At 41.6% G+C, this 26195-nt stretch overlaps 3 protein-coding genes across 6 annotated transcripts in view; 2 read left to right on the top strand and 1 right to left on the bottom strand.

Annotated features, from left to right (window-relative positions):
• Positions 1 to 5175, top strand: part of CMSS1 (cms1 ribosomal small subunit homolog) — a 181869-nt gene extending 176694 nt beyond the window's left edge. For both annotated transcript variants that reach the window (XM_082221037.1, XM_082221038.1), the window contains exons 7-10: positions 322 to 382; positions 1207 to 1294; positions 2273 to 2361; positions 4954 to 5175. In XM_082221037.1, coding sequence (XP_082077163.1) covers positions 322 to 382; positions 1207 to 1294; positions 2273 to 2361; positions 4954 to 5037 — 322 coding nt within the window. In that variant the 3' untranslated portion in view covers positions 5038 to 5175. The remainder of the gene's footprint in view (positions 1 to 321; positions 383 to 1206; positions 1295 to 2272; positions 2362 to 4953) is intronic.
• A 155-nt stretch (positions 5176 to 5330) lies between these two features.
• On the top strand, positions 5331 to 14737 carry LOC309531475 (cell cycle control protein 50C-like). Its single transcript, XM_082221033.1, has 7 exons — positions 5331 to 6685; positions 7836 to 7946; positions 8940 to 9041; positions 9453 to 9543; positions 9794 to 9934; positions 11469 to 11678; positions 12652 to 14737. The coding sequence occupies exons 1-7, from the start codon at positions 6431 to 6433 to the stop codon at positions 12834 to 12836; spliced, it is 1095 nt and encodes a 364-aa protein (XP_082077159.1). The 5' UTR covers positions 5331 to 6430; the 3' UTR covers positions 12837 to 14737.
• A 1556-nt stretch (positions 14738 to 16293) lies between these two features.
• DCBLD2 (discoidin, CUB and LCCL domain containing 2) overlaps positions 16294 to 26195 on the bottom strand; it is a 31662-nt gene continuing 21760 nt past the window's right edge. For 2 of the 3 annotated variants that reach the window (XM_082221004.1, XM_082221005.1), the window contains exons 10-15: positions 24987 to 25134; positions 24451 to 24576; positions 23228 to 23321; positions 22696 to 22745; positions 20364 to 20501; positions 17939 to 18907 (exon numbers count right to left, since the gene is read on the bottom strand). In XM_082221004.1, coding sequence (XP_082077130.1) covers positions 18465 to 18907; positions 20364 to 20501; positions 22696 to 22745; positions 23228 to 23321; positions 24451 to 24576; positions 24987 to 25134 — 999 coding nt within the window. In that variant the 3' untranslated portion in view covers positions 17939 to 18464. Of the gene's footprint in view, positions 16856 to 17264; positions 17308 to 17938; positions 18908 to 20363; positions 20502 to 22695; positions 22746 to 23227; positions 23322 to 24450; positions 24577 to 24986; positions 25135 to 26195 lie in introns of those variants that run through there. The other variant, XM_082221006.1, reaches the window with a different exon arrangement.

The following is a 26195-nucleotide window of genomic DNA, read 5'->3' as shown; positions in this document are numbered from 1 at the left end:
AGACACTGCTGGACTCTCAATTCCCACCATCCCTGTCTATTGGTCTCGCTGGCAGGGGCTGATGGGAGTTGGAGTCCAACAACTTCTGGAGATCCATAATTTCTCCAACCTCCCTGAGACAGAGAGAGAGAGAACATGTGTCTCATGTTGTAGGCTGGAGTTCAGCATGTATTCCCCAGGGCTGGAAACACTGAGGATCATTACAATTTAATAAACTTTCCCCTGGTGCATTCATTCTTTTTGTACTTGAAATACATCAGTTCCTGACCTCATTTTCTTTTCAGTTCCATTTTTCTTTTTTAAAAGTATTTTCTGTTCTAGGTCAATGGCAGCATTCAAAGGAGATGGCAAGGTGATGAAGATGTTTGCAAAACACATAAAGGTAAGCACGGTTAAGAGAGATTAGTTTATTTTTAATAACTATTTTCTGTTCACTTGCCGTTTGGGTATCTCAAAGCTCTTCTAACCACCATCACCCCACCAATTACTAGCCTGCTAAGAGATCAGCAAACAGGGGATACTAGCCTCTTGGGCTAGTAAAAAAGAGAAAGGCTTCTACCATGCAGGGAAGGAAGAGGAAGAGAGAAAGATCACTCTAGCTCCCTCTGCTAGCCTTCTTTTTTATGCTGCTCCTGGAGGAAAAGCCTTCCCTCCTTCATCTAACACAGAAACCAAGTGGTATGGCAGAGAAGGGATGTAACAATCCCTTCATCAAAATGGCTAGATACAGAGTGTAGTTGCCTTCATGTGCTAACTGTGTCCAGCAAGTATATTTCCCCTGCTTAGTCCTAGACAAGTTACTGCAAATTCAATCTGGTGCTAACTTTATAAAGTCAAGTACATTATGCATGTTAACTTCATACAGATGTACATTTCTTAGTTCCACAGAAGCACACTGATTTTTCAGTTGTTTGTAGGTGGTGATGGAAAAACGTCCATTATGGAAAAAGATGGAAGCATTGAATAGCACATTAAAAGAAAACAAATACTGTTTATAGTTAGTGGGGTTTAGTTGCTTTCCTTTTCCCCTTGAAAAGTTTCCCACTTAGCTTCTTTTCTTTTCCATGGAGTAATGCCGAACGTCCGTTAGTCTAGAGATTTCTTCAGATGTCTTTTAAATATTTGAGAAGGAATTGGAAATGTATATAGTTGTTCTCTCTCCTGCCTCCTGCAAATGCTACGTTTTTCTTTGTTTCCATCAAACAGATCCAAGAGCAGGTGAAGATGCTGGAGAAAGGGGTCATCCATGTGGGTGTTGGGACACCTGGAAGGATCAAAGCCCTCTTAGAGCAAGGTAAGGCTGTGTTGCAGTAATGAAAATAGAGAGTTCCCCCACCCCAAGAATGGTTTCATGAGTCTGTATATTTGATCATCTGTGGCAGGCCATGTTTGCATGCCACAATAAGCCAAGAATCTGTGCTTAATAAACAATGGTTATGCACAAGCTGCATACAGATGCACACAGCCCAGTCGCTTCCCCTTCACTCATCCCTTCGTACAAATGGGTAAGCAAACTGGGAAGGGAATAGCTTACACCTACACGGTGCGCTTAGCACAGTCAGACTGCGATGGAGCTCTGCCTGTGCTATAAAGGCATCAGGTTGAGCTTTCCTGGGAAGACCATTCCACAAATAGGGTTCATCACCAAAAAGGCCTTTTCACTTGTCATCTGCTCCCCCAGCTTCAGAGGAGAGTCTCCAGCGTTGATCTCTGTGTGTACAGGAAGGTTTGTGTTATAGAAGGGGGTACCATTGATGCTCGTGCTCACCTTTTTTGCAGTTTAAAGCAGGAATTTGCACAATGGAGGGGCTGGAGTGTGCAACCCTGCGGCTTGTACCCAGTCTCTTAACAATGGTTGAGCAAGAGCCAGCATTACATCATTTTCATAATGCTGCTTATGACACACCGCTTTGGGAATTTGAACAGAAAAGTAGTTTATAAATAATAAATCATCAGCGTAATAAAAGCACAGTTCTTGCGTTTTTATGAAGTAGAAGTTTGGGGAATTAGTTGCTGGCACATACTTGGGATTAGCATGCCAGTGGCCGTTCTGCTTTTGTGTTTAGCTATTGAATAGGCACAGGACTGATTTCATAGCCAGAAACTTGCAGGCATCTTTCTTTATTATCCGCTAACCAAGGAGGGCAGGACTCAATATGCAAAGACTAGCTGCCTGGGGATTGATTGGGCAGCAAAGAATTTTAAAAGCCCAGTATCATTTTGATAATGCACTTGTCACGCTACTAACAAATGTCTCTTACTGTCTCCTCAGATGGTCTTAGCATGACATCCTTGAAGTATGTCATCTTGGACTGGAATTGGAGAGATCAGAAGTTAAGAAGATTAATTGACATCCCTGAGGTACCAAGCAGTAATATTTAACAAGTAAAAGCCTGTGTGGTGTCTTGCATTCTTCTATTTCGCATTATAGAAATGCATGGGGAAAAGGGACTTTTTACACAAACGCATACCATAATTTTAGTTTTCTAATCCGAGGCTTAAGAGATACGTGCTGGGCCATTGCACACATTATGTGAGGAACATGGGCTTGTCACTACATGGGTCAGCTAGTCTTTACATGGTGCTGTAGTGCTGAAAGGCTCTGTCTAGCTGAAGCAGGAGAGGAAGTATGGAAGTATATGCAGTAATGTCTAGGGCTGCCTCTCTCTTCAGGCTCTGTGGCATGCTTACCTTTCCTGCTGTGATTCTCTTTAACACCTCAAGCCTACATTCATTTTCATTAAAGTCAAGTTCCATTGATTTCTCTGACACCTCCTTTCAAATAAGCTATGTAGGAAAGCAGCAGCATAAGCGAGTACTCCTGCTGCTTTCAAAAAGTTCCAGACCGTAGGATTTTCAAATAGAGTGTCTAACAACAACAACAATAATCCATTATAGGTAAGCCTGGAGAACAGAACAAAAATTCTTCTAGCTGATTTCACATATGTACTTTGTTAACTCCAGCCCTCTACCTAAGGAGGACGAAGCAGTTTGATATCTAACATTTACACTTACCTTCTTTTGAAAAAACACAATTCCATAATAGGGCAAATCATCTGATCCTGTAAACTGAATTTATGATCATAATCTGGTAGCTTAGTGGGGGGGAAATGTACTTTTAAGGCTGTACTGCGAAGCATACTTTTTCCCCTTTGTTACATTTAAAATTTTAAAAAAGTACAGTTGAAAAGTACAAAATACTGTACAAAACTGTGACATGCAACTGCATAGATGTATATACAAGCATCACATGATTTATACCTATTTTCTCCTGTACCACTGAAACCAAAATTAAAGATTGTCTTGGTTAGAATACGATTATATCACACTAAAACAGTCCAAAGCATACTTAACTTGGTATTAATCCCTCGGGTATGCTTAGGGTTGGAATGTGAGTGAACTGTGCTGATTGCTATACCTTGTAATTTATGGCAAACACTGTTCTGTATATGCTATCAAACCAGCAGGCACTTAGCTACATCCTCGGTCAGAAAATGCCCTTTAATACATGGAAGCAGCATTTGCAGTAATGATACACCAAGAACCATAGGATGCATGAGATGCCCTCTGTTGCAGCGAATCCATTCTATCACACTTTCCACAAGCTGGTTAACAAACCAGGAAAGGGGAAGCTTTGTGTTATGTCTGAATATTTAGGGATGTGGTGTATTTGACCCTAATAACCCAGGATTGCTAGCCCTCTTTAAATGTTGTTCACTTATAATTCCTGTTCAATTATTGTTATTATTTTTTAAAAAGCCAAAATCTTGGATTTAGAAGTAGCACTCAGCGTTTCCATTCCAGGTTTCTTTACTTGCTTATATGAAGTGAAGAATGAAGCAGAAACAATCAGGATCAATGCACTAGCAAGCAATCTATGCACAGTATGGTTGATTAACCCAAGGATAATAGTTATGTGTGAATGTGGCCAGGGCCTCTTTTGCACTAAATGTGTTGCGTTTGACCTTTCCACTCTTAAGCCTTGTTTTACCAAGCTGTTGCAAATGTCACGATATAGTAAGCCCGTTGGTTTTCTCAATGTTCAGAAAAGTCAACTACTAGAGATTGCAATGAATTTCCATAACTGAAGCAAGAAGGTGCCCCCTTGTGGCATTTTCAATGTGAAATTATTACAGTAGCAGCTGATGCAGCTGGCAAAATGACTAATATGCATACATAAAACGTGAGTTTTATTGAATTTGCTTTCCAGCCAAAATGCTTGTAATTGAAACATCATTTACTGTCAGTTACCCCAATGACCTTTCAAACAGGTATAGGTAACACTTCCCTGCAGACAAGCTCAAGATTTTTTAAATTTTTACTAGGCTGCTTAGCCTCCCACATGCAGACAGTGTTGCCCAGGCTGACTTGAGCGGTGGACCTGACAAACTCCTAATGCAGAAGGAACTGTTAATTGCAGGCATGTTTCTTAACCAATGGTGTTTCATAAGTACATGTTTAATGAGGGGAGTGTTGTGCCACTATTCAAAATAAGAGAAGGATAAGGTATCAGCTGACTGAAGTGAGTTTGTGAGAGAGATAAATGTTTGCATGGGGGTCTTGCAGTAACCTTCAAGGGCGGCCCAGAACATTTTGCCACTGTAGGCAAAATGCCCTACTGCTCCCCGACAGATCCTGGCCCTCTCCCTGACAACACCATTGTGCCCAGATTGCCACTGGCCCAGCCACTGCAACTGTACCCTAAATCTGCAGCTGCACTTGCACTGCCACCATGATACAGTGGCAGCAGTGGGGGCGTGGCTTTTGTGGTGAGGACAGTGGTGCTGCTGCAGTGGTGGCACAGGTGAAGCTGCAGTGGGGCTGACCACTGCTGGGGTGGGGAGGAATAGGCAGATTAGCCTCCTGAGGCAAAGTTCTTTACCTCACTTCGCTTCATGGAAGCACCGGCCTTGGTAACCTTAATCCTCTATTTTTTTTTTATTTTTTCTTCAGATAAGGAAAGAAACCATTGAACTTCTGGAAATGGGACTGATCAAACTGTGCAGAGAGGGCTCTGTGAAAGTGGGACTCTTTTAGATATGATGTTTGCCCTTGAATTCAACTTATCCTTCAGTCTGCCCAAGTTGAGGCTGCTTTTTAGTTCTGAAATGCATATAGTAGAAACCCTTTTGTCACCCTTAATTTTTTTGCAATAAAGCCAGCTTTTGTATGGAGTCCTCTACTGAAATGCTCACGTATAATGATATGAAATCGAAAGTCAACACAGATTTTTCCACCAGCACACAAAGTAACTGTTAACTCAAAAGATTTACTCAAAAGTATAAGCTAGTGGGTAAGAGACTGTGTCATGTGTAAACTCATTTCAGCAACAAGCTCACTCCTTGAATGAGCCTCCAGGCTAGTTTGGGTGTACTTATCTCAGCTTAATAGGCTGCAGTTTAGAAATAATAGTGCCAGCTTGCTTTAAAGAGCAGTTGCAATGATTAACATGATAATGTGTACAAAACACCTGAGGAAATATATAAATTATAACTGTTAATAATGATAGTAATGTCTCCTGAGCTTTTCTTCTGCAGCTTTGCATATCAATACAGTTCAGTTTTCTGGAAGGAAGTAACCTCCAATAGATCATCTGTACTGTGGCAGAACTATGGCTAAAGTATTTCCAAAATACCCTTAAAGATCCGTGCCAGTGATCATAAATTGTCAATGTATAGGGATAACTACCCCTCTTGTTTTTCTTTAGGGGAACTCCCCTATGTTACTAATATCATTACCATAGGTCGTTGTAACCTGGAATCTGCCACTGTGAATTCAAAGCATCAGGTAGCAAACTCTCGTTCTTATGGCAGATATGTAGACCAGGAAACTTGAAACAAAATGGATGCTACTTGTGAGTAGGATGCTTAATTGGCTCCAGAAAAAAATGCAGAACTGGTGTAACCATTGTCTCTCACTCGATTCTCACTCTACTTGTTATTAGCAAAATCTGCCCTTTTACCTCAGTTTCAATGCAGCTTTGGAATTTGTGAAGGCGGGGAGAAAGGGAAGCCTTAAGTTGTGTCAGTCGGTAAAATTTATATGCTGAAAATCATTGGTCGTCACAAAAACACAATCAAGTCAGCTAATAAATTTTACAGAAAATCTGAGGAGTAATGTACCCCCCTGCATGCAGGATTTCCAAACAGACCAATGCAGATGATCCTACTAAATTGTGTCCTAAGCTGTGTGGAACAACAGTAACAGCTAAAAGGGTGGCAGCCTTGTGCAGGAAGCAGTGGCAGGAGCAGGAACCTAGCAGATGTAAGTCAGGTTAAAGTACACCAGCAGGAGGATGGCACAGGCTGGCTAAAGGTGATTATGACAATAAAGTACAAGGAGGGCGTTATTCCCAGTCAAATGGATCAAGTTAATAAGTAATTCCAGGAAGTTACCAAGGTTCTTAAAAATGCTAAGTAGATAGCAACAGATGAAAATACCATACGGTACGAGACAAAGGCCAGCCAAAGACTTGTCCGGCAACATGAATAAAAAGAACACCGTTTCACCAAACTGTCCATCGAGATGCCCTGATAATACTGCATATAAACAACAGAGGCTCCCAGCCTGGAAGCCCCAGCTCACCCCAGAGCTCGTCCTCCCCAGTTTCTTTATCATTAGCCTCTTCTGCCTTGTGATGGGAATTGTACTTCTATTGGCTGCGACAGGAGTCAAAGAAATAAAGGTTTGTTTTCATTGTGTGCTAGAAAGCATGCATTACAATACTGGTAGACTGTATTTGTGTATAAGTAAAATATAAATTTACAGTGTGTTTATTTTGTTTTGTTTAATTTTCATAACATTTGTATATGATGTCCTCATTAATCCTAACACCATAAAATAAACATTTTGGTGCAGTCCCAAAAGTGGAAGTACTGACCTTGGCGCCCAGAGACCTGACTTCAAGACCCACTTTGGCTATTATGTTCTTTATTTTTTTAGCAAAGGAATCAATAATGTAAGTAGTCTATATTGGTGAGCATTGTAACATCCAGGGAGTGAGGTAGTGATCTGAGGCCAGACTTAAAAGCATTACACTGGTGTGAGCAGCTTCAGTAAATGAATGGATAGAATATCTGAACTGGCTTTTGGACCAACAGGTCTACCATTATTTAGAGAAGTTGGGAAGGGTAGACCCTCCGGACTATTTAACAGTTAAGCATTCTGAAGATGCTGAAGAGACTACAGATGGACCTGGGAATGGTCTTGTTTAAATTGTATCTGTAGGCCAGCTGCCTTTGAGACCATTGGTGGAAAGGTGAGTTATAAATATTTCAAATACAATACTGGGGTGCCGTTAGACAAGCTTCCAGGCCTGTTCTCCACAGGGGTGTTTTTTACTCTTTTAAGGGTTGTGTTTGTTTGTTTGTTTGTTTGTTTGTTTGTTTGTTTGTTTGTTTAACTGTTGTGTTTTTAAATGCTGTAATCTACTCTGAGATGTTCTGGTGAAGAATGAGTCAGAAGTACTATTAACCACAATAAGTGGCAAGCTTCTCTTGCAGAATAGATGTAATTAAAAACACATGATTGCGTACACATTAAAAGTGGGCTGCAACTAAATAGAAATAGTATTTGCCAGTGGAAGATGCTTGGACTTTGAAGAACTTTAGGGGGAAGGATGTTCCAAAGGGGTTATTCAGGACACGTCTTGGCATGTCATTGCTGTCTTAGCTTGAAAGCTCCTGTGAGGCCATTTAGTTGGCCTGACAAACTGTCACATTTGACCATCTCATGGAAATCTTCAAAGGCCAAACTGTAAAGCCTTTAAAGCTAGGAGATCTTGTTCTCCTTTTGCAATGATAATAACTTGGCCTGTTTCTTTCGTTTCTTGGCAGATTAATTATTCCGAGATATGCTCACATTGTTCAAAGCTGCGTGAAAACTCATCAAACTGGGAGAAGGAATGCCTGTGTTTCACCAACTTCACACTTCAGGAAAGCATGCAGGTAAGTGATTGTGGAAAAGTGAATAATAGGTTGGGTTTTTTTAATAAGCAACACAAGAGCAGCATTAAAATGAACTGCAGGAGGAAAGGAAAATGTTATCTACCAAACCTCAAATATTTTAAGGCTATTGAATAAAGAAAAATAAATTGTACCTAAGGAAACCAGAATGATTTTGAAGTAAACGTTTTCAAATGTTTAAAACATTTTGTGAGCGTTTAGCCGAGTTAAACACTTTTATAATTTCAATGGGAGTGTGTTAAGCACATGCATAACTCTCACTGTAAAATCAATGGAACCTCAGTGTTTCAATTGTTGGCTGGGTTGCACCCTATGGTACTTTTAGCATCTATCCAATTTTAAGCGATTTTAGTGTGTTAGCTCTTGTCAGTCAATGACTAGGGCTACAACCCTTAGTGTAGCGTGACCAGATGCAAAAAGAGAACATTTGTCATGCAGGCCACAAACACCTGTCAAATTTTCCTTTTCCGTTACAGGTGCAGTAGCCGTGTCTTCCTTTGCATCTGGCACCCTACCTTAGGGATTGATTCCCACATCCATGCCCATCTCTCAAGAGCTTATCCTTCGGTTTATTCAATCAGTGTTGAATTCAGCAGCTAAGGATGTGAACTGCCTCTGGAAATAATGTCAGGCAATCAAAGCAGCTTGTCTATGCTGTTTTGACTGATTTTGTGAGCACATCAAGCAATGAACATTAGAGGAAGACCTTGTGGAGTAATCGGAAGAGAAGATCATTTTCATTTATTGCTAGCCTTACTCCACAAACCAATAAAGTAACAATTTAGGCTTGTCTCTTGGTGGAGTCACACCAATTCTTGCCCATCAAAGGTCTCTAGGGCTTTTGATGGCACTTAGATCTTGGACATTTCAAATTACTGTCCCCCTTCATATTGGCTATTGTCAATAGTTTGCCAGGTTTAGCTTCGAAACTCATTTTTTAATTCCTACATGTTGTCCCTTTAAAAAAAATTGCAGGGTGATGTCTTCATGTACTACGGATTGCATAATTTTTATCAGAACCATCGTCGCTATGTCCTTTCCAGGAGTGATGCACAACTATTGGGTCGGAAGGCAAACGTAAGGTGGTTTGAAATTCTTTTAGTACTTCTGATGTTTGGTTTTTTTAATCACATGATGCCATTTTAAGGGTAGTAATTCTTAATATATTGACCAGAAAGAAGTCTAGCTGGTTCAGGAATGTTGTGCTTGTCATTCATTGTCTGGACTTTGTAATGTTATGCTGAGTGAGGTGGGTAGTGTAAACATTCGAGAGGGAGAGTCCTTTGCCAACTGGTAGCAGCCACACTAGGAAATACACTCCCTGGCATAGCGTGACAGTCTTTCCCCATTGATTTTTCATCACCATATAAAAGACGTGTCTTTTTCAGAACACATTTCCTGCCATTTATGAATAGCTGCATTGTTTAACATTATGGCTTGATTTTTCAGAGAAATGTGCTCCTAATTGCATTATGGTTTTGAATACAGATTCAGAACAGCAATTGTGCACCTTTTGCAACTTACGAAAACGGGACACCTATAGCTCCATGTGGTGCAATTGCAAACAGCATGTTCAATGGTGAGTGCTACGTGCATCTGATATTTACCTGAATATGCAATCTTCATTATCTATTTGAACTGCAGATTTCTCTCTATATGAGAGAAATGTAAGGATGTCATCACACAGTCCCCATTGGAGGTTTTTTAATGTCGTGCTTTAAATGTATGGTGTGGATGTGACCATATTCTCTTAGATCAGCTAAAATAGTCGAATTAAAGGCATTCAGTACTGACTTAGCATTAAATCACTGTTTCTAATTTCCATACAGATACAATACAGCTGTTCTACTATCCTGCTTCTGTAAAGGCTGTCAAAGTCCCACTTCTGAAGCAAGGGAATGCCTGGTGGACAGATAAAAATGTGAAATTTCACAATCCATCTGCACACAACTTGTCTTCTGCATTTGATGGTAAGAATGATCCCATTAGCTGAAAGGTGGTTCTTCAGTTTTTGAAATGCAGCTAATGGGCTTTCTAAAACTGTCCCCGCAGGCCTCTTATGTGGCCCTTGGAAATCTTTCCTGACTACATTTTTCACTAGCTCTGCTTCAGACCTAAGTGTTTTTACCTGGCTGGAATGTGCCTGTGAACTTTGATCATGCTTTTGAAGTTTCATCCATTGCTTTGAGGTTTCCCCCCACAATCAAGTGTTATATAATTTTTATTAAATTAAACAAGTAAATGCCTCTTAGGGGACGCGGGTGGTGCTGTGGGTAAAACCTCAGCGCCTAGGACTTGCCGATCACATGGTCGGTGGTTCGAATCCCCACAGCGGGGTGAGCTCCCGTCGTTCGGTCCCAGCTCCTGCCCACTTAGCAGTTCAAAAGCACCCTTAAGTGCAAGTAGATAAATAGGTACCGCTTTATAGCGGGAAGGTAAACGGCGTTTCCGTGTGCTGCTCTGGTGCCGGTTCGCCAGAGCAGCTTTGTCATGCTGGCCGCGTGACCCGGAAGTGTCTGCGGACAGCGCTGGCTCCCGGCCTCTAGAGTGAGATAGCGCACAACCCTAGAGTCTGTCAAGACTGGCCCGTACGGGCAGGGGTACCTTTACCTTTTAAATGCCTCTTGCTTGTCTGGATGGAGGACAGAAGAAACTAACCTGCTGTAGAAATGTGAATCATTCACTTGTTGCTCTGCCTGTTTGCCTGTGGCCTCACCCACTACTGGCATGTGGCCCCTGGAAGGTTGCCCCGGAGGGAAAGTGGCCCTTGGAAGGTTTCCCCATCCCTGATGTAATGTAACCCAACACGCCTACCTTTTCTCAAGGCCAATGCATCAGATTTTTTCCACCAGGGCCAAGCACCTGGGACACCACCACAAAATGATGTGCCCTTTCCTTCCCAGAACGTGTGCCCATTTGCAGTGCACCTTCGCTTTAAACATGGTTAAAAAGATGCCTCAATACTGATGTTAACCACGCTTTAATTTCCCACTTCAGCTGAGGTCAGGAGCAGGGCCAATGGATGCAAATCTGCTCCACCTTATATGCATACTGGGAAAGCAACTTTATTGAAGCTACATTCCTGGTATGTTGCTTGACTTACAAGGCAGCCCTGCGTGCTCCACTGAACAGTGGGACATACTCCTTCATAAGTGTGTCTGTGATGGCTGCATATAACTCAATACTCACTTACTAGGGAGTAAGACCCTTTGTTTAGACTACTTAGGTCAGACTTCCTGAACCTTGGATGTTCCAGGTGTTGTTGGACTCTAGGTCCCGTCTGCCACAGCCAGCATGGCCAGTGCTTAGGAAAGAAGAGAACAATTGTCCAAAACATCTTGAGAGCACCATATCGGCGAAGGCTGAGGCATGCTTACCCACTAGTGAGACTAAGGTTAGACTATAAGAAATATATAGAAGTAGGGGTAGCTGGTTCACCTATAGCTATTCATTTTTTCTCTCTCTCTCTCTCACTCTCCCTCCCCCCGCCCCCATCTATCTCAGGCACGGCAAGACCACCTTACTGGCAAAAACCAGTATATTTGTTAGATGAAGCAAGCCAAGAGAACAATGGCTACACAAATGAAGACTTTATCATCTGGATGCGTGTATCAGCATTTCCTACATTCAAGAATCTTTACCGTCGCCTCAATCGCATCAGGCAGTTTGCAAATGGGCTCCCAGCAGGGACGTACGGGCTACAAATATCCTATAGTATCCTTTCTGTGTGGGTTTGTGTCATGTTTTAAACTCCGCACGTTTTAGCTATGTGGGTTGTAATTGCCAGGTTTTCTGTAGACGGTGAGGGTAATCAAGGAATACATAGCCAGAACGCTACCTGGCAGGCTAATAATGCATGCAGTTCATTGCAAAATATAGCTGAGTTTTGAGGAGAGCTTCTGCTTGTCACTTGGGTGGAGGAAACATACAGTGGGCTGATGCAGATCTCTGTTTGTCTAGCTCAGTCTTCCCCAACCTGGTACTCTACAAATGTTTTAGACTGTAAAGGTAAAGGGACCCCTGACCATTAGGTCCAGTTGTGACCGACTCTGGGGTTGCGGCGCTCATCTCGCTTTATTGGCCGAGGGAGCCGGCATACAGCTTCCGGATCATGTGGCCAGCATGGCTAAGCCACTTCTGGCGAACCAGAGCAGCGCACAGAAACGCCGTTTACCTTCCCGCTGGAGCGGTACCTATTTATCTACTTGCACTTTGAGGTGCTTTCGAACTGCTAGGTTGGCAGGAGCAGGGACTGAGCAATGGGAGCTCACCCCGTCGTGGGGATTCAAACCGCCGACCTTCTGATCAGCAAGTCCTAGGCTCTGTTGTTTAACCCACAGCGCCACCTGTGTCCCTGTTTTAGACTGTAGGTCTCACTATACCTGACCATTGGCCATGGCAACTAGAGCAGATGGGAGTTTCAGTTCAAAACTTCTGTAGAGCACCACATTAGAAAAGGCTGATAATAGTGGTAGTGTCCCATCAATAGAAGATGCGTATTGCAACAAGGAGAGTAAACTATGAAAAACTACATATATTCCTTTTAAATATGCCTTTTGCACTGTAGGTGCTAAGAAGGGGGGAAAAACATGGATCTAATTCTGTTAGCAATACCTAACCCCTCGGCATCTTTTAATGCTCATGTATGTTCCAAACTGTTAATAAAACTTTAACATCATCCTGTCAGATTTCCCAGTTTCAAAGTTCAAAGGAGAAAAGCAGGTGGTCTTCTCAACAGTAACATGGAGCGGTGGAAGAAATCCTTTTCTGGGAATAGCGTACACAGTTACTGGTGCAGTGACTCTGCTGGCAAGTTGTATTATTACAGTAGCTCACTTGAAATCCAGGAAAAACCCCAACAAGGGACTATAGGACGATTCCCTTTACTTGATAAAAAGTTAATAGTACAAATGCCCTGCCAAGCCAGAGACCAGAAATGAGAGATACCTAAATTTCCTTCCTGATTCTCAGCACACCATCATCTGCCCTTAAACCAGGACTCCAAAAGACAGTTTTGTATTTTGGAACCTTGTTTAAAGGCAAATGGTTTGCTAAAATCACTCTGCAGATGGCGCACGGATGCAGTGGCAAACCATGGTTTACGCAGAACACAGGCGGAAGTTTAGAAACAGTAATATTCAAAGGAAGGAGTCTGTGAAGTCTCGGCTCACGCAGCAATGGGCTGAGTTCCTGTCTGAATTCATCTAGTACATAGTATAATGAATGCTTGGCTAGGAACTACGCCAGTACATTTGGTCTGATGAATGTTTACAGCTAGGTTAAAAGTTCACGCAAGTTCTCAGGTAACAGCCATGTGGATCCCTGGCCTCTTGCACATCCTCTGCGGCAGTGACTCTGTTCCCGAAAGTGTCATGGGCAGAACAGCACATTGCAAGAAATGTAGAGTTTAAAAGGGAAGAAGCTGTCAGTGTAAGTAGTGTTACACATGAATCTGCTCATTAAAATGTCTATTTCCATTAGTTCATCTTTCATATTGAAAAGCTCTGTACCGAAATTATATACAGCTTTCCCAAATACTGGCCTCTGAGAGATTAAAGAGTGATTTATTTCGCAGCATGCAGTGGCATTTATACACTTCAGGAGATAAAGCAATAAATGGCACCACAGCCAGCTGCCACCAGGGGGGAATTTTAAAAAGCGCCAGGCAATATCAAGTTAGAATTAAAGCAAAAAAGTTGCAGTTAAATCCCTCTTGTAAGAAATGCTCTGTGGATTTTAATGACAAGGAAGGAGACATGCTGGGTTTTCTTGGTGCAAAGTTGTGGGGCTTTAGCTCTACATGTGCTGTGCATTCTTAGTCTTGTGCTATATAATTCTCAACACAGTGGTTAAGAGTGTCAGAGCAGAGCTGCTGGATCCATTCTGCCCCAGCAACCTGTCGCCCAGTAGCCAGCCAAATGCTTCCCAGAAGCCCCATGAAGACAACAATCCCCCACACTATGCTATTTGTGATCAACTCCTGCCCAGAAACCAATGTCTCCACTGTGGAAGGATGTGTGGGTCCAGAATTAGCCTCCACAGTCACTTACGGACTCATTGTTAAGACCATGTTCATGGAAGACAGTCTTACTCGGCTACAAGTGATCACCAAAGAAGATGATTTGCCTAACTAGCAACAGGTATTTAGAGGAATACTGCCTCTGAATCTGGGGCTTCTGATTAGGTGACCATCACTATATAGACCTAATCTCAGTAGATCTATCTAAGCACGTGGCTATCAGCATACAGTGGTACCTCTGGCTACAAACTTAATTCGTTCTGGAGGTCCATTCTTAACCTGAAACCATTCTTAACCTGAGGTACCACTTTAGCTAATGGGGCCTCCTGCTGCCGCCGGCGCACAATTTCTGTTCTTGTCCTGAAGCTAAGTTCGTAACCCAAGGTACTACTTCCGGGTTAGCAGAGTCTGTAGCCCGAGGTACCACTGTATTTTATGGCAGTGAATTATGTAAATTAGGCATTCTGTGAAGATGTCCTTAACAGAACTCATCTGTCTGGTACCATTGTTCCAGTATTAATCAAGGGGGGAGGGGAAATGGTTCACTAAGATAACTCCTTTCAAAAATTATCAGCGCTCTTTTAACGGTGTGCTATCAAGGCAGATGGGGTAGAACAGAACAAGCCTGTTTGCACAAGTTAGCAATAGGATCGGGCTGCTCCAAATCATCTGAACAATATGTACGTTGTGTCTTACCTGCATATTGCCACTGAGGTTCTCATGTCCACAAACAGTACCCCCAAGATAAAATCAGAATCTGCCAAACAGAAAGTGCTTGTCAAAATGTAGCTGTAACTGACTCTCCATCAGCTGGGATATTCAGCGACATTAAGCTCCCAAACTGGAATCTGCTTACTTTTTTTCCTGTACAAGAATCATGAGTTCCACATTGTGCATTTTATTAAAAGGTTTTAACACATACATTTAAAAAATGCTATTCATATTATCTAAATTCTAGCAACATATACAGAGTGACTACAGAACATGCTGAGGTAAGGAAGTACATTCTAGGAAAACAGCCACTCGACGCTTATTTGCACCCATTTCACCTGCACTAGCCGAGTGACCCCTCTGCATACCTTGAGACAATACCAACAGTGAGCCAAAACCCCAAAACACCTGTGTGGATACTTGCCTGTGCTGTGTGTCTTACATTCAGGAATCAATAAGTTAGTACCTAAAATACAGGGCAGCAAATCAAGAAAGCTGTTTTCATCTAATCAGCCATTTAATTTTGATACATTCAATTGCTCACACCATCCCTTTTATACTGTTGTAATATTTTATGTGCTGGCAAGCTTAAATCTGCAACATACAGTGGAGGTGGACTTGCTTGTACTAAGGTTTGTGGGTTTGGATATCTGCAAGACTTCAAACTAAGCATATACACTTTTGTGCACAATTCCAGTAACAGGCAGCTTTGAAAAACAGCCCTACCGTGGCTTTTGGTAGTCTCTTGTATGTACATTTGTCAATTTTTGTAAGAAACATCACACATACACAATTCTATACTTTGGCGTGGTACAAATACACCAAGCCACTCGAACTGGTGCAACATTCAAGTTAAAACACTCAGAGCGCAACCCCTAGAACATGTTTAATCAGAAATAAGCCCCATTCAGTTCACTGGGCTTACAGCTAGGGAAGTGGGGACAAGATTGCTGCCTAGTTTTCATTTAAAGATAGCTACCATCTGTTTAGAATCTGAGCAGAAAATACGTTTCTAAGAAGAATTTTTAGTATCTAGGAAACCTAGGTTGTGTTCTATTCTACTGGGCATTTGGAAATCAGCCAGGATTATTTTCCTGTTGCTTTTCTGCCATTAATTTTAGAGTTTTACATAGTTTGTAATGTAGCATTTGGTGCATTGCCTTGTAACATATGTAGAAGAGTGATTTATAAATACTGTCAATAAATAAAGGTAATAGTTTTTAATTCTGTTTACAAGTAGTTGTTTGCTTGATGTGCGCCACTGAATCCAACTGCAATCTCAGGTTTTTGAAGAATTTAGGGTTCTGATTCCAATTTGTAACTAAGAAGTGATTTATAACCAAGCTAAGGAACTATGTTTTGACTGGCAAGGTGCACGAGTGCTACCATCTGAACTTAAAAGAGTTAATCCCTTGAATTTTACTTCCAGCAATGAATCACCTTTTGGCAATGGCAGGAGGTGGAAATCACTCTGTTGCAAATGTGCTATTTCTACAGTATGGTTTTCAAAGATGCAGATATGTAAGAGTAGGACAGCTGAGTCTAGAGACCCTAACAGAGATAAATATATGACACCCTAATCGTGTCATTGTCTAACACATATTTTGCTGAATCCAACCTGGCAGATATGTACCCATATCCATTGGACCAAATGAAGCAAGAAATTATGGACTAGGCCATAGAATAGAGTCTACATATACACATATTCTGAAAGTTTTCTTAGGCCACACATTTAGCCTCGGTGTACCGTAGTTTACAGAATAAAAATAAGTTATGTTATCACTTTTATAAATAAACAAAATATAAATGGAACAAAGCACAAGAGCGAACCAGCATGCCATACTGTGGAAACTAAGTATTGGACTAAGGCTGCTGCTCTCGAGCTGTTATGGGCTTCAGTCCCAGCTATAGCGTGGTCCTCAACATCCGAAGGGGCCCCAGGCTAGAGAAAGCTGGGCTAAGGAGTACTAACTACATTTAAGAGTTGTGATTGTCATGATTTACCTTTCCAGCCAGCTACACTGAGATATATTGTGCATTCAACAATACAGACCACAAGAAAAATAGAAATGGGAAGTATCCAGTACAGTTCAAGTGGATTTTGGCTTCCTTACCCTTTAACCCCCTGCCAGCTTCTCTCTCTCTGAAGAAGATTTGGTATCTGTGCAGAGGAGGAGAGGAAGGGAGAAAGTCTCATTCTGCAAGTGAACAATCTGCTGCTAGCAGACGAACACAACGGGATAACACCCAATATTCTTTTGAACTATATGTTCATAATGAAGTCCATAAAACTGGGCTATTGTGTATAGAGGGGATATCACATTTATCTGTTCTACATCGTCGCTACAGTGCTGTTATAATACAATAAAAACAAAGCATTCTTTTCATGTCACCCTAATGTGCTTTGTAAAAAATATATACACATTTAAAGCATGGCCAAAAGGGAGACTGGCTTGTAGGTTATACAGCTATGCTTTCAGCAATTCTCATTGTGCACAAAAGTTACTAACTGGTTTCAAGTATATAAACCTTGGAAAAATAATTTCATGAGGAGTTAGAAGGGGAAATACCTTTAGTCCCGAATGAAATGGTATAATTTTGAACTTGAAGAATCTAGGGGTGGAAAAAATAATTTTTATGCAATACATAGTAGATCAAATGCCAATATTTTAAACATTGCTATATTACAATCTAATCGCCATCTCACATTCAGAAGGCTCCATGACATCAATGCATATATGCATTTTCTTACGGCATATACCTAAAATCATATTGGGAAAACCAAGCTTTTCATCTATGCATGTAAAGACACCCTGATTTACGTTAAAAACCTACATGCAATGATGCCAGTGTGCTTATGTTTAATAGAAGTGAACTTATCCTTCCCTCCTTAAAAATATCCCTTCCTTTAATCTAAATAAAATATTTTTTTTTTGCTGTTTGAGGCCATCATTGGAGGGCTTTGGGGTTATTTTTTTTTAAGAAATTATAGTTTTAGTTGAGCCAAGGATTCTCAGTAAGCTCCCTTCTACAAATTTTAGTAAATTTGTAACAAATTTTAGAAAATGTATCATCTTCAGGGAATTCACCCCCCTAGGAAGTGGCAAGGAGCACCCAAATAGAAGGAAGAACAGCATTCATACAAAACTACTCCAAAGGGATCAACAGAGTGATTACTAGTGTATAGCAAGTCATGCTTACCAGAGATTCCAGGTATTTTCTACACTACCAATTGATTTCATCAATGAAATCAACAAAGGAAACTTGTTAATTTTAGGGATCAGTTTTCCTTATAATTGCCACTAACTTCCTGTTACAGGAAGCACAATAATCAGTTTACTTTTACAATGTGAAGCCTTATGAAAATACCAGCTTGCTAGATAGCAATTAATTTGAAATTGGTATGTTGGACTCAGTGACTTTTTCTATATCCAGAATAGTACCTTCCCTTTTCTTGGCTCATGGACCATAGATCATTTTGATTAATTATATATCTATAGTGGCACATTATATATCTGTTGTGGAACATGTATTTACACTCAGCGATTCAGCATCTTTGAAAGCTTCTCACACCTGCCTAGCAAAAAAATGTAGTGCCCATCAGTAGTGAATGGAAAGCCCATCATTCTATAGACAGGAAAGCAGTAGTTGTGTACAGACCCTCAAAAGGGTAATTGACTCATTTTTTCTGGGCTCCCACCAAGTCACACATTTTTCTTCCAACGCAAAAAGTGATCTCCAAAGGATTTAATTTTTGAAAGCCACATTCTCTAGCTAACATCTTCTTTATTCTCTGTGGAATGTGGCATGTTCTGTGGTACCTGGTATACCAACTCATCTGTGGGATTGAGTCCTGGCATTCCTTTGGGTGTGTCATAGAGTACTCGAGTAGGCGATGAACTATCTGATCTGGAAACAAGTTTGCTGTATGCCCCAACTATGGGAGCGGCTTGGTTTCCTGGAGCTTTGAAAGTAGATACAGTAGAAATGCCCAGGGGAGCTGCGGGGTGACCTGACATATCCATCACAATTGGTGTTGCATATTCTGGTCCAGTGATAGGTAGCGGTTCAGCATAGGCATGGTAGATCTCTTGCTCCGGTGAATTGTAAGGATCCATATCAGCATAGCTTGTTTCGTTTCCTTCTTCAGGTTTAAAGGTTGATCTCTGGTGAAGTGTGCCAACAATTCCTCCCACCAGTGGCTGTGCATACTCTGTACAAAGAGAGACCAGTATCGTCAAGGGTTTTCCAGCTGTCACATACTGCCATTGCACTGGTAATAAAAAAAAAAGGGCACTTGGAACTGAAACGGGCTAGATCACACATGAGACTGCTCCAGTGGGAAGATCTCAGGAGAGCATAGGGTCACTGTTCATTTGAATCAGCACCTCTACCTATCAGTCATGTTATGTGGCTACTCTGATCTTCTGGTGCACCTGAAATTTGGGCAGTGGTTTCAGGCTAACAGTGGTCTCAAGTGTTCCTGGGATGATCAGGCTGGGGCCACCATGTGTAAACCAGTCCAAACATATTAATGTATTATGTCAATACTTTATCTACTTCTGTTATGCATCTGCCATATATATATATATATATATATATATATATATATATATATATATGCTTTCGTAGATTTTCACGGGTACAGGAATGCAGGTTTTGGTGTCTTCGGGTGTCTTCCCGTGTAAGAGTCGGGGTGTCTGGGCGACGTTTCGACGAGGTCTCACTCGTCATCTTCAGGCTGGTGCTTTCGGCTTCTTGTTACTGGAACAGACTGTTCCAGTAACAAGAAGCCGAAAGCACCAGCCTGAAGATGACGAGTGAGACCTCGTCGAAACGTCGCCCAGACACCCCGACTCTTACACGGGAAGACACCCGAAGACACCAAAACCTGCATATATATATATATATATATATATATATATATATATATATATATATATATATATATATATATATTTTCCAAAAATCATGTAACATATATTCTTATCTTATACAATATTTTGGACTTCCATCAACGACATCTGAAGATTTTTCGATATTTATCACTTAATCTGCATTTCATTGATTTTACTATTACTTTTAAAAATCCTTAACAAATAAATCTATTCATAAATTTTCTCTGCAATATTTCCCATAATCCTCCTTACAAAACTTCTTGCAGTCCTACTAGTGTAATCACATATGCCATATTTAAGGCATATTCAGTGAAACAATAATAGAAATCAATACTTCTGAGTAAAGAGGTCCAGTTAAATATTTTGTGAATTATGTTTTACTGGCTGCTTGAAAAGATGTGAGCTAGTTCAAATGATTATTGGTTACACTTGGACTTTACTTGAAAGCATGAAAAAACCAAGCAATTATTAGGAAAAGTTAGTTTTGCAACTTCTCCATGGTGGGATTTTCAACTAGCCACACTCAAGCGGATTGTTCATAAAAACTCAAGTGACACAATTCTGTGAGAGGAATGTACCACATTGGCTAACTCCAGAATCAGTCCTTCTACAAGCTGTATTTGGACATCTATCCCCGGCACAGATTTTTAAAAGAATTTAGAGGGTATGGGAGGAAATACAGGAAGGTAAGACTATTGCGATTTAATCTGCAAAGATATTTAAAACAGGCACCATTTACTGAAATCAAGATAAACTGGAGAAGACAAATACCTGCAGTTTGGGTTTGTAACATGGTTGTAACTTCTCTTGATCTAAGGCAACTAACTTCACTGCTGCTGTAACGAACAGGCGTTTCCTCATGTTCTACAGACTTGGCAGGAAGAAACTGCTTCATGCCTTTCCACCAACCTATATCAAGGTTTACAAGTGACATGGTTATGAATCAATATGCATTTCTTTAGCTTTGGAACTTCCCCTGTAATGGTTACCTGGTTACTCTGGAGCAATTTGCCTGTTTAGCACAATTTCGGGCTATATAGACAAACAGCGGCGAGCCCTTGACTGACGTGCTTCCCCTCTACCCCTTTCCTCTTCCTGCGTGGCAATGAATAGGAGATTTCTTTATTACATCTCTATACCATATTAGTGGCAAGAAATTGGAAAAATGAAACAACGCCCACGATAATAGAATGGCAGACTCTTACGGTTGAATACCTCGAACTGGCAGAGATGAGGGGGAAAGTAAGAGGAGGGCCTTCAAACCAGAAAGTATACAAAGAATGGAAAATATTCAAAGATGACCTAAAAACATATTGTTCAAATAACAATCTCCTTGCAGAACTAAACTGATCCTTGTAAAATACAATGTGTAAATGTTAATTTACTAGAGTAAAGGTAAAGGTAAAGGTACCCCTGCCCAAACGGGCCAGTCTTGACAGACTCTGGGGTTTGTGCGCCCATCTCACATCTATTGGCCGGGGGCCAGCGCTGTCCGAAGACACTTCCGGGTCACGTGGCCAGCGTGACAACGCTGCTCTGGCGAGCCAGAGCCGCACACAGAACGCCGTTTACCTTCCCGCTGGTAAGCGGTACCTATTTATCTACTTGCCCCCGGGGGTGCTTTCGAACTGCTAGGTGGACAGGCGCTGGGACCGAGCAGCGGGAGCGCACCCCGCCGCGGGGATTCGAACCGCCGACCTTTCGATCGGCAAGCCCTAGGCGCTGAGGCTTTAGCCCACAGCGCCACCCGCGTCCCTGACGGGCACTACTAGAGTACACAAAAACAAATCAGGGTAATAGAAGGCTGTGTGTTTAAACGTAAATAACAATACAAGTACAATGAGAAGAATTGGAAGTCTTTTATTTAGAAATTTAATGAATGATTGTATACTAATGTAAAAAAAAAATGAATGTTTTTTTTCCTTTTTTCTCTTTATATTTATGTGTATATGTATACATATAAACATATATATGTGTGTGTGTGTGTGTGTGTATTTTAATTAAATAAAGATTATTACATTTCTATACCACGTTTCAACCGAAGATCACAGGGTGGTTTACATTATGTCTAAACTCAGGGGAACTTTGGATAGTTCAGTTGTTCAAACAACCCAGAATCATATCATGGTTTGTGATCTCAGCCTGTTAACAAACCATAGTGTAAACAAACAGAAGACCACCTGCCAAGACGCGCAGAGGGCTGTGGTGCTCCTGTCCTGCCTTGTGGGCTTCTCACAAGCGTCTGGGTGGCCAACGTGAGGCTTCTGCACTAGATGGGCTACTGGCCAGACGCTGCGGGCTCTTATGTTCTTATGCGTTCTTTCAGTGCATTGGGGGTTGTATGTTCAATGGATATATGCATGTATAGGTCCTAGGCGCCCCCTCATGTGGCAGAGCATTACACATGTAGATCCATACATGGTGGGGGGGGTGTAATCACAGAATTGTAGAGTTGGAAGGGACCCCAAGAGTCATCTAATCCAACCTCCTGCAATGCAGGAATCCCCTCATGTGTTTGTGTGAAGGTCCCTCTTAAGACACAAACAGCCCAGGAGGAAGAAGGGCCGTGACAAAGACAGCAGAGCCAGACTAGAGTCTGGTGATGCACTTCCTCTGAAACTCCACCAGAATGTTAGAGCCTCTCGTGTATGGGCTACAGAGGGGGGAGGAACAGCACTTTGGCAGGGAGAATAAAAGGGGCAGTATCTGAGGGAGAGAGTTAAATAGGGTTTGGCTTTGAGTTAGAGCTAAGGTTCAGGTTAAGAGATAGGGTTTGATTTCCTGATCAGTGAAAGGCAGCAACAGACACAGCCAGCCATGCTTCACGGGGGGAAGTTGTTCCCAAAACTGGTGGAGGCATTAACAGTGCTTCCACCCTTGGTGGGAACAGAAAGGGCCTCCCCTTTAAAACATACAGAGAGGAGAAGGCAGGAAGGATTTGGGCTGCTCAGGTAATCAAGCCAAACAATAGAGAGGCTTTGTATGAGGGGGCTGAGCAAGCAAGTGCTTGCCCAAGTCCAACCATTAATAGATGGAATTTGCACAAATCTATGTTCATCTCAATGCTTAATGATGCAGCTAGAGGCGCTACAATGGTTATTACCTGCACGATCCCAATATGGTATGTCATAGGTTCCTTCTGATTTTCTCTTTCTGAAAAAGTGAGCGAAATGCAGAACACACCCAAAATTAGTGTCAATGTGAAACAGCCATTTGAGATCAACACTGTGGGTACTAGTTTTGAAGAACAGGTACAGTCTTTTCTGGAGTTGGGGGTGGGGGGTGGGGTGATGGTGGAGAGCCTGAAATACTAAGAGACTGATCTCCTTCTCACTTTATTTCAAAGAAATAGCAGCAAAGACAACCGTCCCCCTGGAAGTTAGTTAAATTTGCATGTTCTGTTGATATAAAAGCTGCTGAACCTACACAGCCTTCTCAAGATTGTTCAGGTTAAAGTACTGCACGGCCAGGACAAGGCCCTCCTGAACACCCACCCACACCAATTTAAATTATTCTTCATGTTAATGCATAAATTGAGCATTTTAATGGACCATATTTCATTTCTCCCATTTCCTCCTGTACCTATTACATTTCCTCCCTTGTAGAGGATGCAAAGCATTTAATTATTCCTTTACCTGTTTCTCCAATGCCAGGCACAAACTAAGATCAAAATGAGGGTGGTAAGGACCATGACCAACACAGGAACCAGAACAGCTACCAATGCCACATCTGAAAGCCATTAAACAAGTAGAGTCCATAAGCATTGCAGGCACACTAAACGAAACCCCCTTTGTTCCTTGTACAAATACTGGAGAAAGTTCATTCAAAGCTTGTAATAGCATCCAAATATTACTGCAGCAAAATACCATTTTGCACCCATAATAATACGTAGCGGAGGGGGAGGGAAACTGAATTTGTGCACCCACCACACCTGTGGGCTGTCTTGGACAGTCACTAGAGCCACCAATCTGTCAAAGTTCAAAAGGCCTCATTGTAACCACCAATCAGCCAATTCCCATTTACAGCAAGGCCCCTTTACAGGCGCCAGTTTGAATCCAAACGATCGCCTGCAAACAAAGCAGAGCTTGCTGGCAGTGTCAATCAGCTGGCCCTGAGAGCTGGCCCATAAGCTGCGGTTTGGTGAGAAATGTCCTCTCAGACCAAAGTCAGGCCTAATGAGACCCAAAGGCCCATCTTTATATCACCACAGCAAAACATTTCAAGCTGAGAATGTTTGTTAAATTGTACATAAACTGGTTAGCAGTTGGGTATCCATTTCTAGTTTTCTACTCAAATATAGCATGCCCTGTTGGCTGTGGTCTAAACCACCGAGCCTCTTGGGCTTGCTGATAAGAAGGTCGGCAATTTGAATCCCCATGACGGGGTGAGCTCCCATTGTTCGGCCCCTGCTCCTGCCAACCTAGCCGTTCGAAAGCACGTCAGTGCAAGTAGATAAATAGGTACCACTGTGGCGGGAAGGTAAACGGCATTTCCGTGCACTCTGGTTTCCGTCACGATGTTCCGTTGCACCAGAAGTGGTTTAGTCATGCTGGCCACATGACCTGGAAAGCTGTCTGTGGACAAATGCCGGTTCCCTTGGCCTGAAAGCGAGATGAGTGCCACAACCCCATAGTCACCTTTGACTGGATTTAACTGTCCAGGGGTCCTTTACCCTTTACCGTATATGTCAACTACTATCTCTGCTACATGAATCTCTGCTACTATATATATATATATATATATATTGATAAATCAATATAGTTGGCAATATGCCAAAAACATAGCAGGGAATCAATATAGCATTACTATTGACTCTTAGCCTTATGCAATGTGCTATTTACTATATAGATGTCACTACCTTTGGTTACGCTTGGAGCTACTGTAGTGTTCTTGATCTCCGGAGTGAAGGTGGTTTTATCAGTGTGCGAGGGAAAGTCATTGCTGTTCCTGGGTGGTGGGGGTACTGTAGGTCTTGGAGCCCGAACTTTAAAGAAAACCAAAATTTAAAGGTCATGCCATTCGTTAAAGCACCAAGCAGATTCCTTTATGTAATGAAGCATGCTACAAAATACAATGGCATTTGTATAATCTTTAATATGCCAATACAAAATTGCTGCTAAGACGTGCTGTGCTGGCAAATAAATGCATGGATTACTGCCTAAGAAAACTGTTGCGAGCTGCATTGTGCTCATACTTTGGGAATAAAACTTAAAAGGTTGATACAATTGCTGCATGCCAGACAGTCAAGCAGTGCAAATTTGTTAGTATAGATGTTATTCAACGAACTGGGAATAACACAAACTGGGAAGACACAAACAAATTCAGTCTGTATCACATTCTTCTCCCAAGGCAAGTCATGTTAATATAAAGAATGATAAAAGTCACTCCACTTACCAACACTAAACTGACATCCTAGCAGTTCAACTTTCATTGCGATTTTCTGGTGCCACTTCAAAGGGTTTATTCTAACGAAACGAGCAATAATGGGTGGAATGAAGTTATTGCGGACTTCTTGATAATACCCAGTGTTGCCTTGAAATACCTAGAAAAACAAAATTTGATGTAAAATACATCATTTTTCTAAGACATTAGTTCTGCATTACAAAATACTGCTCCAGGAATATAAGCTAATACTCATATTTTCTTCTGCTTGCCTAAGCTACTCTGGGCAGCAGACACAGAGTTCTCAAAGTACAGATGGCTCTAGTAGTGTAAGGTCAACTAATGAATAACTTATTCTGGGGGTTTTAATTAAATACCTTTTATTGAAAAGCCTTGTATACATCTGCTAAATGACACATTAAATGAGCTCCAACCAGATACTGTGTGTGTCTCTGTGTGTGTGTGTGTACACACACAGACATACTGCAGTTTAAAATGTTCACCTACCCTACAGAAAGCCCATCTACCTAACCTGCTGTCGATTACACTCAGTTAGCTACAAAGGTTTAGGTAGATGTGCTTTTCAAAATTATTATTTTGTATGCCCAGAAGAGGGCAGTCAAAAGCAAGTATTACAGTTCATTTCTGATCATTTTCCTAGTGTACTAAGCACTTAATACATTTACTAATCTAATTTAGTGGTACCTCGGGTTTAAGTACTTAATTCGTTCCGGAGGTCCGTACTTAACCTGAAACTGTTCTTAACCTGAAGCACCACTTTAGCTAATGGGGCCGCCAGAGCACGATTTCTGTTCTCATCCTGAAGCAAAGTTCTTAACCTGAAGCACTATTTCTGGGTTAGCGGAGTCTGTAACCTGAAGCGTATGTAACCTGAAGCATATGTAACCCGAGGTACCACTGTACTACTGGAAATACCAATCAACAGGAGTCTCTTTTGAAAAGCTTCCCTATATTTTCGTGAGGTGATAGATACACAGCATTTATCTGGGGGAAACTGAAGGCAAACCTTCATTGATGTGACCTGCTACCAAAACCTTGGTAGTGATAGAGTCAGATTTGCACAGCATCCAAGTTCACAACCTGTTGCCTTTTCCAAGCACAAGAGGGCAAACTGTTCTACATTAGGTCAAGCAGTATAAATATGTAATGCTGAAACACTTCAACGCAGCATACAATATTAGTAATGTACTACCATCTAAC

This window comes from Podarcis vaucheri (genome assembly GCF_965113315.1).
Source record: "Podarcis vaucheri genome assembly, chromosome: 4".
NCBI lineage: Eukaryota > Metazoa > Chordata > Lepidosauria > Squamata > Lacertidae > Podarcis > Podarcis vaucheri.
Note: the sequence above shows the minus strand (reverse complement) of the source record. Positions and strands in the feature narration are given on the sequence as shown.